The sequence below is a fragment of the Dipodomys merriami genome, unplaced genomic scaffold (assembly GCF_024711535.1).
Source record: "Dipodomys merriami isolate MVZ:Mamm:240054 unplaced genomic scaffold, mDipMer1.0.p SCAF_233, whole genome shotgun sequence".
In the NCBI taxonomy this organism is placed as follows: Eukaryota; Metazoa; Chordata; class Mammalia; order Rodentia; family Heteromyidae; genus Dipodomys; species Dipodomys merriami.
In genome coordinates, this window is record NW_027203749.1 from 611048 (window position 1) to 628675 (window position 17628).

General features: G+C 61.8%; 1 protein-coding gene across 7 annotated transcripts in view; it reads left to right on the forward strand.

The window, feature by feature from the left end:
- Positions 1-16329, forward strand: part of LOC138835346 (solute carrier family 2, facilitated glucose transporter member 3-like) — a 26086-nt gene extending 9757 nt beyond the window's left edge. For 6 of the 7 annotated variants that reach the window (XM_070033935.1, XM_070033934.1, XM_070033939.1 and 3 more), the window contains 9 exons: positions 8953-9045; positions 9652-9812; positions 10033-10273; positions 10477-10639; positions 10976-11163; positions 12920-13024; positions 13295-13396; positions 13603-13806; positions 14415-16329. In XM_070033935.1, coding sequence (XP_069890036.1) covers positions 8953-9045; positions 9652-9812; positions 10033-10273; positions 10477-10639; positions 10976-11163; positions 12920-13024; positions 13295-13396; positions 13603-13806; positions 14415-14612 — 1455 coding nt within the window. In that variant the 3' untranslated portion in view covers positions 14613-16329. Of the gene's footprint in view, positions 1-8249; positions 8350-8952; positions 9046-9651; positions 9813-10032; positions 10274-10476; positions 10640-10975; positions 11164-12919; positions 13025-13294; positions 13397-13602; positions 13807-14414 lie in introns of those variants that run through there. The other variant, XM_070033940.1, reaches the window with a different exon arrangement.
- The last annotated feature ends 1299 nt before the right edge of the window (positions 16330-17628 follow it).

The window sequence follows — 17628 nt, forward strand, 5'->3', positions numbered from 1 at the left end:
AAGTGGTAGAGCGCTAAGCCTTGAGCAAAAGAAGCTCAGGGACAGCGCCCAGGCCCTGAGTTCCAGGACTGGCAAAAATTAATTAACTAAAAAATAAATAACAACACTTCCAAGGATTTAGAAATTCAAGGATGTGTTTGAAAAAGCAAAGCCTGCTGAGTTATAGTTATATATAAATATATATTCATCTATATTTATATATAACAATTTATAGAACTATGTATATATACTTATATATAGTTATATATTATTTATCGCCTGTCCTCTGTGGAAAAATGATTGTGATATACTCATCATATACAATTTGTATAAACAAGCAATTTCTAGGCCCCTTAAGGTGCAGAGAAGTATCTAGAGCACTTTTCTCTCTCTCTCTCTCTCTCTCTCTCTCTCTCTCTCTCTCTCTCTCTCTCTCTCTCTCTCTCTCTCTCTCTCTCTTCTGATGCTAGTACTGGAGCTTGAAGTCAAAATCCTGCCATTTCCCTTGACGTTTTCTACTCAGTGCTGGTGCTCTACCACTTGAGCCACAGCTCTACTTCTGGCCTTTTGGTCATTCATTGGAGATGAGAGTTTCATGGACTTTCTTGCTCAGACCGGCTTCAAACCATAATCCTTAGATCTCAGCCTCCAGAGTAGCTGGGATTACAGGTGTGACCACCAGCGCCCAGCTAAAGTCTTTTCCTTTTGTCATACCACCTTTTAGAATGAGGGCATTGTGAAGTGGGCTTAATGGGTCAATGAATGTATAGCTTAGTCTGTAAAGCAAAGTTCATATCTTAATCAGCCTTGTCTTTGTTCTAAAAATAGAAGTTAGAAGGGATTATTTGGGGAAAAAAAAATACTTGCAGCCATTCTACCAGTTGGTTTTCTCATCCAGAAGCTCCTAGCAAGCAGGTTACTTTTCAGTGCTAGTGGCTGTTGCCTGTAATCCCGGCTACTCAGGAGGCTGAGATCCAGGGGATCACAGTTAAAAGCCAGCCCTGGGCTGGAAAATCTGGGAAACTCTTTATCTCCTGTGAACCATCAAAAAGCTGGATGTGGCGCTGTGGCTCAAGTGGTAGAGCACCAGCCTTGAGTGAAAGAGCTCAGGGACAGCGCCCAGGCCCTGAGTTCAAGACCCAGGACCGACCCTGTTGTATTCTGGTCGGCTTTCCTGATACTCAATACATACATATATATGTATGTATGTATGTATTTTTTTCAACAGCATCTTAAGAAAAATAAAAACGGCGTGGTAGTTCCCAGCTGGCGGCCTGGCGTTTGGGGGTAAAGCAACAGGGCTGTAAGTTCGAGGCCAGCCTGGGCTAGGTAGGGGGCTCCTGGCTTTTTTCAAGTCTTGCTGGCTTTAGGAATCACTTGTTTTCTCCGGGTGTTTGGACAAGGCTTTTTTTTTTTTTTTTTTATCTTGTCTAGAGATTGAGAGTTCTAAGTACAAACTCGGCTGAAGGGCGCAAACGGGGTGAAAAGTGGAAGGGGGGGGGAGGAGGAGGAGGAGGAGCCCCACTTCTGATCAGCGGGGATGGCAGATGGGAGAGGCGTGAGGCCGCTGGCTGACGCGGGCAAGGCAGGAGGGAGCGCAAGGCCCGGGCTCAACACAGGAAAAGAAAAAGAAGAAGAAGAAGAAGAAGAGAGGGAGCGCAGGGCGGTCCCGGGGCGCCGGGCCTCTGTGTGCGGGTCCGCGGCGGGGCCCGAACTCGGGGCCCGGGCGCTGGGGAAGAGTCCGGCAGGCCTTGCGGCCCCGCGCGGGCCTCGAACCGCGATCCTGCGGGTGTGCGCGCCCCGGGCCCGCTCCCCGCCGCTCTGGCCGCCCTTCCTGAGGAAGGAGGCGGATCGAGAACAATGCTCGGGCCGGGCCGGGAGGTCGGGGCTCCGATCGCCCGCGGGCCGGGGGAGAGGGGAGTCCGCGCCCGGTGCGCACCAGGCTGCGGGTTCGATCCCCGGCACCGGGCAGGGAAGAGGCGGGAAGGAGACGGAGCCGCCGAGGGGCGGGACGGGGGCGCGGCGGCCCCGCCCGCCGGGCCCCGGGGCGCAGGGCCGCGTGAGCCACGTCTGCCGCGCGCTCCGGCCGAGGACGTGCGCGGTGGCACGGCGCCCGCGGCCCCGCCCACCGCCACGCCCCGCCCACCGCCACGCCCCGCCCCTCGTCTGCATTCTAGCCACGCCCCCTTCGTCTCCCGGCCACGCCCCAGCATCCTAGCCGCCAGATCCCTGACATCCCGGCCCGGGTGGTTCACCGCCTGCTCCCCCGCCCTCACCCAGGCCACGCCCCCGCCGGCATCCCGGCCCCGCCCTCATCATACCCTGGTCACGGGCCTCCAACCTGCGTCCCTGCCACGCCCTCCTGCATCGTAGCCACGCCCTCTCGCCCGCCTCCCCTGCGTCAAAGCCACGCCCCTCGCCTGCATGCCAGCCTCTCCCGGCCCGCCTCGCGGCCCCACCCCGCCCCTCGTTTGCATCCTGCAGTAGCCACGCCCCTGGCCTGCCTCTCAGCCCCGCCCCCGTCTGCAGCCCCGCCCCGGCCCCGCCCCTCCTCTCCCAGCCGGGCGCCCACCTGCCCGCGCGTCTGCACGTGCGCACACGCACGCACGCGCCCCCACCCCGCACACACGCACACGCACGCACACACCCCCGCACGTACGCACACGCACGCACACACCCGCAGGCCAATCTTACAGTCCCCCCGGCCTCGTGGCTGGCTCGGGGCGCCCGGGCACCCCCGGGACCCGCGCCAGGCGGGCGCTCCACCACCCGCACCGCAGCGCCGCGGCTGGCTTTCGGGTGGCTCACGGGAGATGGGAGCCCCAGGGCCTCTCCTGCCCGGGCTGCCTGGCACAAACACGCCCGCGCACATCTCCTTCGGGCCGACTGTGTCAGGAAAGAAGCCCCGGGAGCCCGGGCCCGGGCTGGCAGGCCCCCAGAGGGCCATCTGGCCCTGCGGGCGCGGATAACAGGCTAGAAATACCCAGATGGCCTTTGGCGGAAGCGAGATTCCCGCCCCGGCCCCGGCCCCGGCCCCGGCCCCGGCCCCAGCCCCGGCGGGGCCTCGGCCACGGCTGACGCTGCCAACCAATGGATCTGATTCCAAGGGCCGAGCGTGGCAGCTCGCGCTTGTGGTCCCGGCTGCCGGGGCTGGACGCCAGCAGGTGACGGAAGCCCGGGTCCTCAGCGGATCCGGGGAAGAGCTTGACAAAAGACGGGCCGCCCAGGAGGCTGAGCGCGGAGGATGGCGGTTCGAGGCCAGCCCGGGCAGGAGAGGCCGCGAGGCTCTGATCGCCCGTGACGGCCGCGGCGCCGTGCGGCCCAAGGGGTGGAGCTGTAAAAAAAGAGCTCGGGGACGGCGCCCGGGCCCCGAGTTCAAACCCCGGGACTGGCAAAAAAAAAGAGGAGCGGGGGGAGCGGCAGCAGCAGGCGGCGCGGCTCGAATGGTACAGAACCAACTCGGAGCCAAAATAAGTAAATAAAGCCGAGGCGGAGGCGCAGGGGCCGAGTTCAAGGCCCAGGACCTCCCGAACCACAGAGGCCGGCGGCAGGACTGCTGGGTCCCAGCAGTGTGGGGGGGTGTGAGGGGGGACCCCCAGTCTCGCCCCCCGCGCATGTGAGCTCCTGGGGAGGCCGGGGCGGGAGGATCGGGGCGGGAGGATCGCGGTTCGAGGCCGGCCGGGGCGGGAGGATCGGGGCGGGAGGGAGGCCGGGGCGGGGAGGATCGCGGTCCGAGGCCGGGGCAGGGAGGATCGCGGTTCGAGGCCGGCCGGGGCGGGAGGATCGCGGTTCGAGGCCGGGGTGGGGAGGATCGCGGTCCGAGGCCGGGGCGGGGAGGATCGCGGTTCGAGGCCGGGGTGGGGAGGATCGCGGTTCGAGGCCGGGGTGGGGAGGATCGCGGTCCGAGGCCGGGGAGGGGAGGATCGCGGTTCGAGGCCGGGGTGGGGAGGATCGCGGTCCGAGGCCGGGGTGGGGAGGATCGCGGTTCGAGGCCGGGGTGGGGAGGATCGCGGTCCGAGGCCGGCCGGGCCGGGAGGCGGCGGAGGCCGTCCTTGAACGCGGAGCCGCGGGGCACGGGGGGGAGCTGGGTCGGAGCCCCGGGGCCGGCGTGGCGTCGTGGCGGCGTCCTCAGACGCCATGCTCACGGCCTCCGCGCGTGGTCGGTGCTGAGGACCGAGCAGCCAGCGCCGCGCCCCTCCCCGCCCCCCCCTCCCCCCGCGTTGGCTGAGGACGTCCCGGCCCCGGGCAGCGCCGGCGGCGCAGTCACGAGCGAGCGCGGCCCCCGCGGGCGGAGGGCGGGCGGCGCGCATGCGCGGGGCGGCCCGGCCCGGCCGGGGGGGGGGAGCAGGGAGCGCGCAGGGAACGCGCATGCGCGGGGCCCGGCTGGGCCCGGGGTGGGCGGTGCGCCTGCGCGGGGCCGCCGGGCCGCCCCGCACGTCCGCACCCCGGGCGGCCCGCGTGGTTGCCGCGCCCGCCGCCGAGCCCCGCAGCCCGGGCCCGGGTCACGGCCCCGCCCAGGATGTGCGTCTTCTCCAGCGAGCACCTCTTACAAAACCCTGCGGCCAGGGCTTCCGCAGAGCTGGGTGACCCAACCACCAGCACCTTCCCGCCTGTGTTGCAAAAGCCCACATGTAATAATAATAGCCCCGGCGGCTTTGATCTTGTGGCCTGCCGCTGCCCCTCACCCCCACCCCCGGCAGCCCGGCCCTTAGGAGATCGGGAGAGAAGCTTTGGGGTCTTTTTTGGTTTTTGGGGTCTGCAGGCCTAGGAAAGCATGCCAATCAGCAGGCCAGGCCTGGTGGGACCTGCCTGTAGTCCCGGCTATGTCGAAAGCCCTGGGGTCCAGCCCAGCCACACACACACACACACACACAAAACACAAGACACTAGCTGAAAAATAACTAAGGCAAACACAGAAGAAGTCTAGGGACACGGCTCAAGGGTCGAGTGTCTAGCACACCCCGGGTCCTGAGTTCAGATTCTAATACTGCCACCGCCACCTCCAACGGAAAAGAAAGAGGAAGCAGGATTTATAAGGTTTTAACTCTAGGTAGTTATCCATCTAACTAGATTATCTTATCTGTCTGTCCATCCATCCATCCATCCATCTAGCTAGCTACCTGAAGTCCTGGGGTTTGAACTCTTGAGCCTGAGCGCAGGATTTATAAGGTTTTAACTCTAGGTAGTTATCCATCTAACTAGATTATCTTATCTGTCTGTCCATCCATCCATCCATCCATCTAGCTAGCTACCTGAAGTCCTGGGGTTTGAACTCTGAGCCTGAGCACTGTTCCTGAACTTTGTGCTCAAGGCTGGTGCTCTACCACGTGAGCCACAGCGCCACGTCTGGTTTTCTGGTGGTTCACTGGAGATCAGAGTCTCACAGACTTTCCTGCCCAGGCTGGCTTTGAACCGAGATCCTCAGACTTCAGCCTCCTGAGTGGCTGGGGTGACAGGCGGGAGCCCTAGGAACCCGGCTTCCATGGTCCATTTGGAGTAAAGTTAATGGATTCCTGGCAGGTGATCTATTAAGTTTCTATTTACACTTGGCACGTGTCTGTGTGTATTGCTTAAGTCAGGGCCCAGCGATGTTGAACGTGCCAACTTCACCTTCTCCTTTCCAGGCCGACCGTGGGTGACTGGGGAGTGTTTATTCTTAAATCCATTCCCCTGATGATTATAATAGTCTATTATCTTGGGTAAAAAAAGAAATGTCCTCAAAAGACACACAGCTCAAGCCAGGCAGTGGTGCTCACGCCTGTAATCCCGGTTAATCAGGAGCCTCGGACATGGAGAGCACAGTCCAAAGCCAGTCCAGGCAGATTCTTTATCTCCAGTTACACACACACACACACACACACACACACACACACACACACATACACACACACGATGCACATCTCGGCCTCCTATTGCATAGCTGGGATTACAGGCATGAACTACAGGTGTCTGCCTTCTGTTTATTAGATTTGTTTATTTTTGGTGCCAGTCCTGGGGCTTGAACTCAGGGCCTGGGCGCTGTCCCTGAGCTCTTCATCTCAAGGCTGGCGCTCTACCACTTGAGCCACAGCGCCATTTCCAGTTCTCAGGTGGTTTATTGGAGATCAGAGTCTCCCAGACTTTCCTGCCCGGGCTGGCTGTGACCCTCCATCCTCAGATCTCAGCCTCCTGAGTAGCTGGGATGATGGCGGGAGCATCAGTGCCTGGCATGTTACTCATTAAAGCAGCTCAATTGTAGTTCGCCAAAACCCCTGCTATGCTCGGGCTCAGAATTTCAGCCCTGTGACTCCACAGCTTAGATTCCGGGAGGGACATGAAACAGAAATCACCGTGTGTCTTGTAATTCTTCCTGCCACTGACAGGAAGAGGAAATACAGGAAGCAATCGGGACCTGGTTCCGATGAGCTCCTCTGCCCCGTCCTGCTGGGGTCAAGCAGTAAATCGAGTTTTTTAAAAATCCTATCTGCAGTGTATCACAACCAGCCACAGCAAGGTTACCATGTCAAGATCAATATAGAAGCCAGGCTCTGCGGCTCCCGCCTGGAATCCCAGCGACTCAGGAGGCTGAGATCTGAGGATCGCGGTTCAAAGCCAGCCCGGGCAGGAAAGTCTGTGAGACTCTGATCTCTAACTTCTCAGAAAGAGCCCGAAGTGGCACTGTGGCTGTGGCTCAGGTGGTAGAGCGCCAGCCCGGAGCCAAAGAAGCTCAGGGACAGCGCCCAGGCCCCGAGTTCAAGTCCCGGGCCCGGCAAAAATGTAAAAATAGAAATCGTCCTATAATGGACCAGTGGAAACACATGGATGTTATTATACTACATGGACAGGTTGCAACCTAGTGATGGCATGGCGATCAGGTGTGAGCAGGCCGTGCGGTGTTGATAGGAAGGGTCGCCGCGCGTTGGTATGGATGCGTGGTCTTCTACGGCTGTTGAGCCGTAAGTCCATGTATGAGTCTGTCTGTTCATCCAGTAGCCACAGGTCACGGATGTGTCTGTCACTCGAACCCCAAAGCCTTGCAGGTGGGTGGCCCCGAGCCTGGCTGGGTGCGGGCTGTGCCCAGCTCCCTTCCCCTGCCCGGACGCTTCTCACTTCCTCCCGTCCTCCATGGGGGGGGGTGGGTGGCAGCGGCCTGGCGGCGCAGGAAGTGGCCGGCCACCAGCTCTGCAGGAGGACTGGGCCCAGCGGGCACCAGGGGCGCCCGGCCTGGGGGCCTGGGACCCACCCAGGACGCACGCCGGCCCAGGGGGCGGAGCAGCAGCGGGGAGCCCAAGGCCACGAGTTCAAGCCCCAGGATGGGCAAAAGAAGAGACTGAAGGAAAACAAAGGCGCAGCCTTGTTTAGCAGAAGGACTATCATCCTCACCATCCTCACCGTCATGACCATCGTGTAATCAGCAGGAAGAGCAGCATTTCTGACACGGCTTTTTGTGTGTTTCCCCCCCATTTCAGGTCTGGTTTTGGGCGGGTTTTTTTCTCAGGCCACCTTAACCCCGTGCTCCCCCCAGGGCGGCGCAGGGTGACCACTTAGAGACAGAAAACCCCCCCAAACACCGGGCGCTGCCATCCGGAGGATCGCGGTTCCGGGGGGGGGGGGGGGGGGGAACCCAGGGGCGGAGCCGGGCCCAGCAGGAGGCCGGCCTGGCGCCGGGGCCCGCCCCCCACGGTGCGGCTTTCCCGCTCCAAGCCGCCCCTCCCCCCCAGCTCTGCGCCCGGCCCCGGATGACTTTTGACCCCGGGTCCCGGGGCTCGAACCCGGGCCCGGGCGCCGCTCCGCCGCTCCGCCGCGGTCCCGGGATCGCAGCCTCCCTCCCGGGCGCCCGCGCCGCGATCGCGCGTGGAGCTCCGCGGGGGAGGCGACCCCGGTGGCCCTCAAAGAGCCACACGCCGGGAATCCGCCCTCCCGAGGCCCCGAGGCGCGCGGAGGCCGAGAACCGGAGGAAAGGCGGCCGGGGGGGCGGCGGGGGCCGGGAGGGCGGCTCGGCGGAGGATGTGGGGGGGCGGGGCCGGAGGGGCTTGGCCACGCCCCCGGCGCCGCCCTCCCCGCCCAGCCGCGGCTCATTGGGCGGGGCCGGGCTGGGGGCGGGGCCGGGGCGCCGGGGGGTGCGGCCTGGGCCGGTGGGCGGGGCCGGGACCCCCAGGGCCGCGGGCTCATTGGGCGGGGCCGAGGGGGCGCTAGCCCCGCCCCCCGGGAGCCTTCATAAGGGCTGCGCTCGGCGCGGCCGGCGGCGCACACGCTTCCCGTAACGGTGCGGCCGCCGCCGGCGTCGCCCCGAGCTGCGCCCCCGCAGGACGAGCATCGCCGGCCCCCGCAGCCCCAGACCTTGCCCGGGAGGCCCCCGAGGACGCGGGTGGGACCATGGGGACGCACAAGGTAAGCGGGACGTGCGGGATGTGCGGGATGCGCGGGGTGGCGGCGCCGCCTCGCCGTCATCCCTCCATCCCCATCCTCCGCGTCCTCGTCCTCCGGGTCACGCTCGCGCTCGCGCTGCGGCGGCGGCGAGGGGCGGCCGCTGGCCTCGTCCCGGGGTCCGCGCCGGGCCCGCGCCCCGGCTCCCCCCGGCCCCGGCCCCCCCCCGGCCCCGGCCCCTGCCCACCCACCGCCGGGCGCGCGGGTCACGGCGGCCGGTCACCTTCGCGTGCGCGGACCCGCCGGGTCACGGCCGCGCCGGGGGCGCCCCGGCCCCGCCCGTGACCCCGCCGCCCCCGGCGTCGGGGGGCCCCGGGTTCGAGCCCAGCCCGCGCCGCGCACGGGGGGATCGGAGCCCCTGCCGCGCGGGGACGGAGCCGGGGTGCCGGCCCAACGCGTCTCGGTGGCTGGGGGGCTCCCCGAAAGCGGGCGGCCCGCGGGCTGGAGGGAGCGGGGTCTGCGGTGGGCCCCGCGCGGGCTCGGTCACCCCCCCCGCGGGCCGGGCCCGGGCCCGGGCCGCCGTCCGTCCTGCTTGTCCGCTGGTGACGGTCCCCCCGCCCCCCCCAGGTGACCCCGTCGCTGATCTTCGCCGTCTCCATCGCCACCATCGGCTCCTTCCAGTTTGGCTACAACACGGGCGTCATCAACGCCCCGGAGACGGTGAGCGGCCGGGGCCGGGGCCGGGGCCGGGAATCGGGGTCGGGGGGCGCTCTCCTGGCCGTGCCGAGCCTCCCCGGCCCGCTGCTCGGGGCCCCCGGTCGCCCGCGCTGGGCGAGTTTTTTCCTCCGACCCTCCCCGCGGAATTTGGATCCGGTCCCTGAGTTGGGTGGGCGAGGAGGGCGGGGCCTGGGCGGGGAGGGGCGGGGCCTGGCCGAGGAGGGCGGGGCCTGGACGGGAGGGCGTGGCCTGGGCGGGGAGGGGCCTGGACGAGGAGGGCGGGGAGGGGCGGGGCCTGGACGGGGAGGGCGTGGCCTGGGGGAGGGGCGGGGCCTGGACGAGGAGGGCGTGGCCTGGGCGGGGAGGGGCCTGGACGAGGAGGGCGGGGCCTGAGCGGAGCCTGAGCGAGGAGGGCGGGGCCTGGGCGGGGAGGGGCGGGGCCTGGGCGGGGAGGGGCGGGGCCGGCCGCGGCTCTGCGCCGCCACCTGCCGGCGGGCGCTGGAATCGCCCTCGGGGGCCGAGTGCTGAGTGCACAGTACCCGGCCAGTGCTGGGCCCTCGGTGCCGCGTCCTCATCGGGCCGCGCCTGGCCGGTCTGTCCGTCCTGCAGATCATCCGGGACTTCCTCAACTACACGCTGGAGGAGAAGATGAAGGACCCGCCGTCGGAGGGGCTGCTCACGGCCCTCTGGTCCCTGTCGGTGGCTATTTTCTCGGTCGGGGGAATGATCGGCTCCTTCTCGGTCGGGCTCTTCGTGAACCGCTTTGGCAGGTACGGAATGGGGCGGGGGGCGGGAGGGGGCGCCTGGGCCGGGCCCAGCTCCGCCACCGCAGCCTCGGGAGGCCGAGGTCTGAGGATCGCGCTTCGAGGCCAGCCGGGGCGGGAAAGGCGGCGAGAGTCGGCCACGGCCGGGGGTGGGGCCGGGCCCGGGGGGGGGGGGGGCGCCGGGCCCCGGGTTCGAGCCCTGCCGACCCCACGGCCCCGCCCGCAGGCGCAACTCGATGCTGATGGTGAACCTGCTGTCGGTGGCGGGCGGCGGCCTGATGGGCTTCTGCCGGCTGGCCGAGTCGGTGGAGATGCTGATCCTCGGCCGCCTGGTGATCGGCGTCTTCTGCGGGCTGTGCACCGGCTTCGTGCCCATGTACATCGGCGAGGTGTCGCCCACGGCGCTGCGCGGCGCCTTCGGCACGCTCAACCAGCTGGGCATCGTGGTGGGCATCCTGGTGGCGCAGGTGAGCGGGGGGGGGGGGGGGGGGGAAGGAGGGGGGCCGCCTCCCCCCGCACGCGCCGTCACGCACAGACGCGCCCTCCGTTTCCGCTGGGTTCGGGGTGCGCGCCGGGGTCACCCCCGAGCCTTGTGGGGTCCGGGCCCCCCGGGCCGCGGAGCCCGCCAGGCCTGCGTGCGGCTCACGCGGCGCCGGCGTCCGGCTTGCAGATCCTGGGCCTGGACATCCTGCTGGGCTCGGACGACCTGTGGCCGGTGCTGCTGGGCTTCACCATCATCCCGGCCGTGCTGCAGAGCATCGCGCTGCCCTTCTGCCCCGAGAGCCCGCGCTTCCTGGTCATCAACAAGAAGCGGGAGGAGCAGGCCAAGGACAGTGAGTGCCCCGCGCCCCGCCCCCGCCCCGGCATGCACCGCGGGCCCCGCCCCGCCCCGGCATGCCCCGCGCCCCCCCCCCGCCCCGGCATGCCCCGCGCCCCCCCCCGGGAGGATGAGCTGAGGTGCTGTTTGGGGCCGTGGTCGTCCCTCGGCGCCGCTCCCGGTTTCCTGGTGGTTCCTGGGAGATCGGCGTCTCCGGGCCGGCCTCGAACCCCGATCCATGCTCGGGTCTCGGCCTCCCGGGCTGCTGGGATTCGAGGCGGCGCCGCTGTGGGGCCGGGGGGGGGGGGTGACCCCGTGACCCCGCGACCCCGGTGACCCCCGCCGCCCGCAGTCCTGCAGCGGCTGTGGGGCACGGCGGACGTGACGGACGACATCCAGGAGATGAAGGAGGAGAGCGTGCGCATGGCGCAGGAGAAGCACGTGACGGCGCTGGAGCTGTTCCGCGCGCCGAGCTACCGCCAGCCCATCCTCATCTCCATCGTGCTGCAGCTCTCGCAGCAGCTCTCGGGCATCAACGCCGTGAGTGCGCGCGCGCTCGCGCGAGACCGGGCGGGGGGCGGGGGGCGGGGCCTGGGGAGCGAGACGGCCGTGGGCGCGGCTGGTCGGGCTGCCAAGGAACAAACCCTAAGCTACGCCCGTCCTCGCGAGACTTGGCAGAGGGACAGCTGGTCCACTCGGCTGCAACCCACGCGCAGGCGCGCTGGGCGCTCCTAAGGAACAAACCCTAAACCACGCCTCTCGCGCAGGCGCGCTGCCGGGGAGGCGCCAGGCTCGCGCCGCCGCCGCCGCTTTGGGCGGCTCTGGGCGGGAAGCTGCCCCGCGCCGCTGCCCCGCGCCGCGCCACCCCACGCTGGCCTCCGCCTCCGCCTCGCCAACCACAGCCGAGCCACAGCGCCGCTGCCGGCGTGGGGGCGATGCCCGGGAGATGGAAGGCGCCCAGGGAGGGGGGAGGAGAGGGGGGAGGGGGATGCTGTACAGTATATCACATACACAACCTATAACATGTAACATAGCATACAATAGAACATACAACATAACATGCCATTTACAACATATGCAATATATAGCATACAGCATATGACACATGGCATACGATGCGTGATACAGCATGTACATAGAACATGCATAATGTAAAGTATATAACATGTAACATAAAATACATAACATGCAACATAGTATGCAATATAGAGTATACAATATATACAATATACAGCATGCAATATGTAATGTACAACATGACATAATATACAGCACATACAATATATAATATACAGCATGTAATATGCAATAAAATATAAAATGTATGCCATAATATATAATATATAATATGTAACACAATATATAATATGCAACACATACAATATGTAACATAGTGTGCAATATATAACAGTATACAATACATAATATACAACATAACAATATACATAATATACAACATAACAATACACATAATATGCAACATAATATGCAATATATAATTTACAACATATAACATAATATATAATAGACAATATGTAATATGTAATATACAACATATAATATACAATATGTAAAGTATAGTCTATAATATATAACATACCATTAAATCCCTATGATATATATGATATATAATTAAGAAAGCCCACCAGAACCTGTTGTGAAGACAGGAGCAGGTTGAGTGGTAGAGCACTTGGCTAGCCAATGTGAAGTTCTAAGTTCAAATCCCTGTCCCAGCAACACCACCAAAAAAAGAAGAAAGAAGTAGGGAGGAGGTGTGTACAGCACAGTGGCGCTGCTTTATGCAGTACATATATGCTGATAAAACATATATGCTGGGCAGGTGGCTCAGTGGTAGAGCGCTTGCCTCACATGCATGAGGCCCTGGGTTCGATTCCTCAGCACCCCATAAGCAGAAAAAGCCAGAAGTGGCACTGTGGCTCAAGTGCTAGAGCACCAGCCTTGAGCTGAAGAGCTGAGGGACAGCGCCCAGGCCCAGAGTTCAAGTCCCGATTGCCTGTCATCCTAGCTACTCAAGAGGCTGAGATCTGAGGATCACAGTTCAAAACCAACCCCAGCAGGAAAGCCCATGGGAGTCTTCATTTCCAGTCAACCAGCTAAAAACTCGACTGGGAGTTGTGGTTCAACTGGTTGAGCACCAGGGGGCTAAAGCCTAGGTAGAGCGACAGAGAGGCTCTTGAGTTCAAATCCCAACATCTCCATACAGACAGGGAAGAGGGGAGAGCCGATGAACCCCGAGATTGTGTGGAAATGTCAATGTGGCTTCGTTTTCCCGTAGGTTTTCTATTACTCCACGGGGATCTTCAAAGATGCTGGCGTCTCCCAGCCCATCTACGCCACCATCGGAGCGGGCGTGGTGAATACCATCTTCACCGTAGTGTCCGTAAGTTGGGGTTCACATCATTTAGGGGGCAGCGGGGGGAGAGAAGGAATTCTTAATTACCCTGTGGGAGAAAGAGAAGGGTCATTTGAGAGCTGGGTGTGTACGCTTTTTACAGACAACCTTGGGATAGCTGGGCCGGGCGCTGGAGCTCCTGCCTGGAATCCCAGCTCCTCAGGAAGTGGAAATAGGAGGATCGTGGTTCAAAGCCAGGAGCATCTGCCAGGCTCTCCTGGGCATCCGGGACTTGACTCTGCGTTGTTGTTTCTCTAGCTGTTTCTGGTGGAGAGGGTTGGAAGGCGGACGCTGCACATGATCGGCCTGGGTGGCATGGCGGTGTGTTCCGTTCTCATGACCGTTTCTTTGTTGATGAAGGTGAGTCCCGCTTGGCGCCACAGGCGTTGGGCATCCGGGCGGGTTAGAGGGCAGATCGTCACAAGGGAACCGGGCATCGGTGCGCACGCCTGTAATCCCAGCTCCACAGCAGGCTGAGATCTGAGGATCGTCAATCCCAGCAAGGACACAGACACACACACACACACACACACACGTACGTCCCTCACAGTCACTTTCCCACCCAGGACAACTTTGAAGCCATGAGCTTTATCTGCATCGCCGCCATCCTGATCTACGTGGCGTTCTTCGAGATCGGGCCCGGCCCCATCCCCTGGTTCATTGTGGCCGAGCTCTTCAGTCAGGGACCCCGGCCCGCTGCTATGGCCGTGGCCGGCTGCTCCAATTGGACCTCCAACTTCCTGGTTGGCCTGCTCTTCCCTTCTGCTGCTGTGAGTAACAGGGAACACTCACCGAGCACGGCCAGGCATCGCTGTGCACGCCTGTAATCAATCCCAGGGCAAAGAGTGGAGGTGGAGAAGGAGGTGTGAAGGAAGAGAGTAGGTCTGGGCGTGGTAGAGCACACCTGTAATCCCAGAGCTAACAGTGGAGGTGGAGAAGGAGGTGAAGGAAGAGAGCAAGTCTCTGGGCGTGGTAGTGCACACCTGTAATCCCAGAGCAAAGAGTGGACTTGGAGAAGGAGGTGAAGGAAGAGAGTAGGTCTGGGCGTGGTAGTGCATACCTGTAATCTGAGAGAGTAGTCTGGGCATGGTAGCACACGCCTGTAATCCCAGAGCAAACAGTGGAGGTGGAGAAGGAGTAGGTCTGGGCATGGTAGCACACGCCTGTAATCCCAGAGCAAACAGTGGGGGTGGAGAAGGAGTAGGTCTGGGCATGGCAGTGCACGCCTGTAGTCCCAGCTACTCAGGAGATCTCAGGCTCTGCGTGTGTAGCGGGGCTGGGGCAGATCCGACCGTGGAGGGAATTGAACCTGTGGCCTGGGCATCGCCTGCCACTAGCATTAACTGCTGTGTTGGCTTTTGCTCCGCCCTCTCCCCAGTCCTTGATGGGGCCCTACGTGTTCATCGTCTTCGCCGTTTTCCTCGTGGTCTTCCTCATCTTCACCTTTTTCAAAGTCCCCGAGACTCGAGGCAGGACTTTCGAAGATATCGCGAGAGTGTTTGAAGGCAGGCCCCAGAAAAACGAAGGGGAGGTGAACAGAGGTCAGCCCGGTAAAGAAGACACCACCGACGTCTGAGCCCGGGCCTCCTTCCTCCAGCCTCCCTCCCCGCCCACAGCAACACCCTCCCCGCCGTGGGGGGGCCGGGGCCGTGGGGGGGGCTGGGGAGGAGAACCAGAACCTCATCAGGATGAAGCCGGGACTATAGGATGCTGCTCCGGGACTCTGCTGTCCAAGCCCCACTTTGCTCAGAAAGCAGATGCAGAGAGGCCTGTGGGGAGGCCCCGGGCGCCTGCGTGCTCGGTGGCTCTCTGCTTTCTGAGTCTCTGCTTTCTCTTTTCCACTGGCTGAGTTTCCTAGCATATAATTTATTCACCTCCCATGCAGGAACTATGCTCATCTCCTGAAAATCCACCTGTTGAGTTGAGTTGAGGTTGTTGGGAAGGAGAGATTATTGTGTGTGTTTGTCTTTTTCTTAATTTTTTTTCCCCCAAACAGGTGCAGAAATTGAAACATAAGGGGAAAAAAAGTTTGAAGGTGACCAAGGGGGGGGAAAAAAAATGCAAGTGTGCACCGTGACACGCAGGTTCACACGCTGGTGGTGTGTCACTGACTTGTGTGCTCAGGGGATGGAAACTTGTGACGAGTTTCTCTCCATTAATGTCTCCAGTATTTGGGCAGAAGAAGAGAGAGAAAAGAAGAGAAAATGCTACTCACTGGGTTTCCTTCTGGAAACTTCTAGAAGGTTGTCATCTCAGTGGGACTCAGGGTATTTGTGTTTTTTCCTAAGTTGGGCTTGGAGAGAGCTCGCTTAGGGTTTGCGGGGTTCATGGTGGGGGGGTGGGGGGGAATAGATGGAAGAGAAAGGTTCTTTGGGGGTGTTTGGTTTTCCTTTTGAATTTTGAAATGATCTCACTACCTGACAAGCGACGTCAGGGCTTTTGTGGTGGGTTTTCTTTTGCGTGGTGTTTTACTTCTTAATTATTCTGTTCACTGGTAGAAAATTCTGGAACCTCGCCGGGTTAGGTGGAATGGAGAAGCGGAACGATTATTAGCAGCTAGCAGAAGGGGAGTTCTCGCTGGAGTCTTGGCTCTTGGGCGCGCGTGTGTCCTTTGGGCCTGGATTCAGTCAGTGCGCAGCGCAGCCCGGCGCTGGGTGTGGATGCGTCCGCGCAGGGTCGGGTCTCTGTGCGCTGGGCGGTCTTTGTGTAGTGCTTTAGTCTGGCCCCGCCTGTACATACGTAACACTGAGTTATTATTGTTATTGTTTCAACCTTCCCATTCATTTTGCTACCTCCCTCATGAACATCACGGTAAGGTTGAGAGATGGAGGGTTCTACCTCAATCTAGCTGGCAAGGGGGCGGTGGGAATTCAGGTCCTGGGCTTGGGAGGTGAGGGCTACAGGTGGGTGAGGGGGGGAAGAAAGGTTCCCAGCAGGGACTAAGAAAATGGCCAGAGTTGATCGCTGGAAAGTTCTGGAAGATTCCAGAGAGATCCACTCTCTTCCCCCATTTCCCCAGCCCTCGTCTCTTCCTCGGTGCTTCTCTTTGGTCAGACATTTCAGCCAAGAGTATTTTGGTCCTCATTTCCCACAGTCCTCTCTGGTTACTCCCCCTCCTCCCCCCCCCCCAGCTCAGGTGACTTAACACAGCACCCACCCCTCCCGGGATCTGAGTACTTGCATCCAGGTTCTGAGTACTTCCTTCCGCGTGGCTCTTTTTCTACTCCCGTTATTGTGTTGCTTTTTGTTACTGTGGTTCTTTGATTTTGAAATAAAAATTCACACCATGGCCACCCCGCAGATGGCGGATTCGTTCTTGGGGGCCCCCTTCCCCCCCCAAAACACCAAAATGCATCTTCCCTGCAGGGCTGGAGCCGTCCCCCATCTCCTGAGAACAGTCCACCCGCCCTGTGTTACGCAAGTGCTGGATGCTGAGTTCCTCCCCGCCGGCTCTCTGGCCCCGGCCCGAGCTTGCTCTTCTGGAGGATGGCGCTGGCGGCTCCCGCCTGTCATCCCGGCCGCTCAGGAGGCTGAGAGCGGAGGACCGCGATTTGAGGCCAGCCTGGGCAGGAAAGTCCGGTATTGAGGGCTGGGACCCGGTTGGCTCAAGGCAAACACTGTAACCCCTTGAGCCACCCCCCACTTCTGCCTTTTTGGTCGGGGTCACTGGACATAGAGCCTCCCAGGTCTTTCCTGCTTGGCCTCCAACTGCGATCCTCAGATCTCAGCCTCCTCTGTGGCTGGGATGACAGGCGGGCGCCTCGTCACACCTCCGAAGAGAGCCAGACTCCCCAAACAGAAGCAGGGAGGCTCTCCACCCCCCAAACCTCCTTCTGAAGGTCAAATTACAAGAAAGACCCAGCCTTGCCAGAGCTCAACCACTCTAGTGACACCTGCCTGTAATCCCGGCCCCCGTGGCTCCGCCCCCAGCTAAAGACAAGACACTCAGCATATGAATGGGAGCCTCGGAGGGCCCCGGGGGATCCTGCTAGGCCTGGTGGCCAGCCGGTGACAACTTCCTAACCACCCAGCGTCCCCCTGTTTCCCCCCCAAATGTCTCCTCGATTTGTGTCCTAGACCCGGAGCTCGAACTCGGGGCCTGCCATTTTTCCTTTAGCTGTTCTCTTCCGGGTTGGCGCTCTACCTCCTCGGCCAAGCCTCCGCTTCGGGCTTTTTGTTTCCTTTGGCGCGTTCATTGGTGGTCCAGGGTCTCCCAATCCTCAGATCTCAGCTTCCGGCCTGGCTGGGATTACAGGCGTGCGCTCCAGGCTCCTCCTTGGGAGGCTCAGGGGATGCCAACACTCAGCTGTTAGGAGCGCACCCCAACTCTTATGCAAATGTACTGTCTGGACACCCCCCCCCAAGAAAGGCCAGGCCCCAAGGTCAGACACAAAAGAAGTGGCCATTCGTTCTCACTGGAATCTTCTGGAGGGATTTGGTTAGAAGGCAGGGCGGGAATGCTGTGGAGGGAAGGGGAGGAACTTCTTCCCTTCCCCTCCCCACACACACCCTTTCATTTTTTGTGCAAGTCCTGGGGCTTGAACTCAGCCTGGGCTCTGGCTTGGAGGTTATTTACTTTCTGTTCAAGGTCA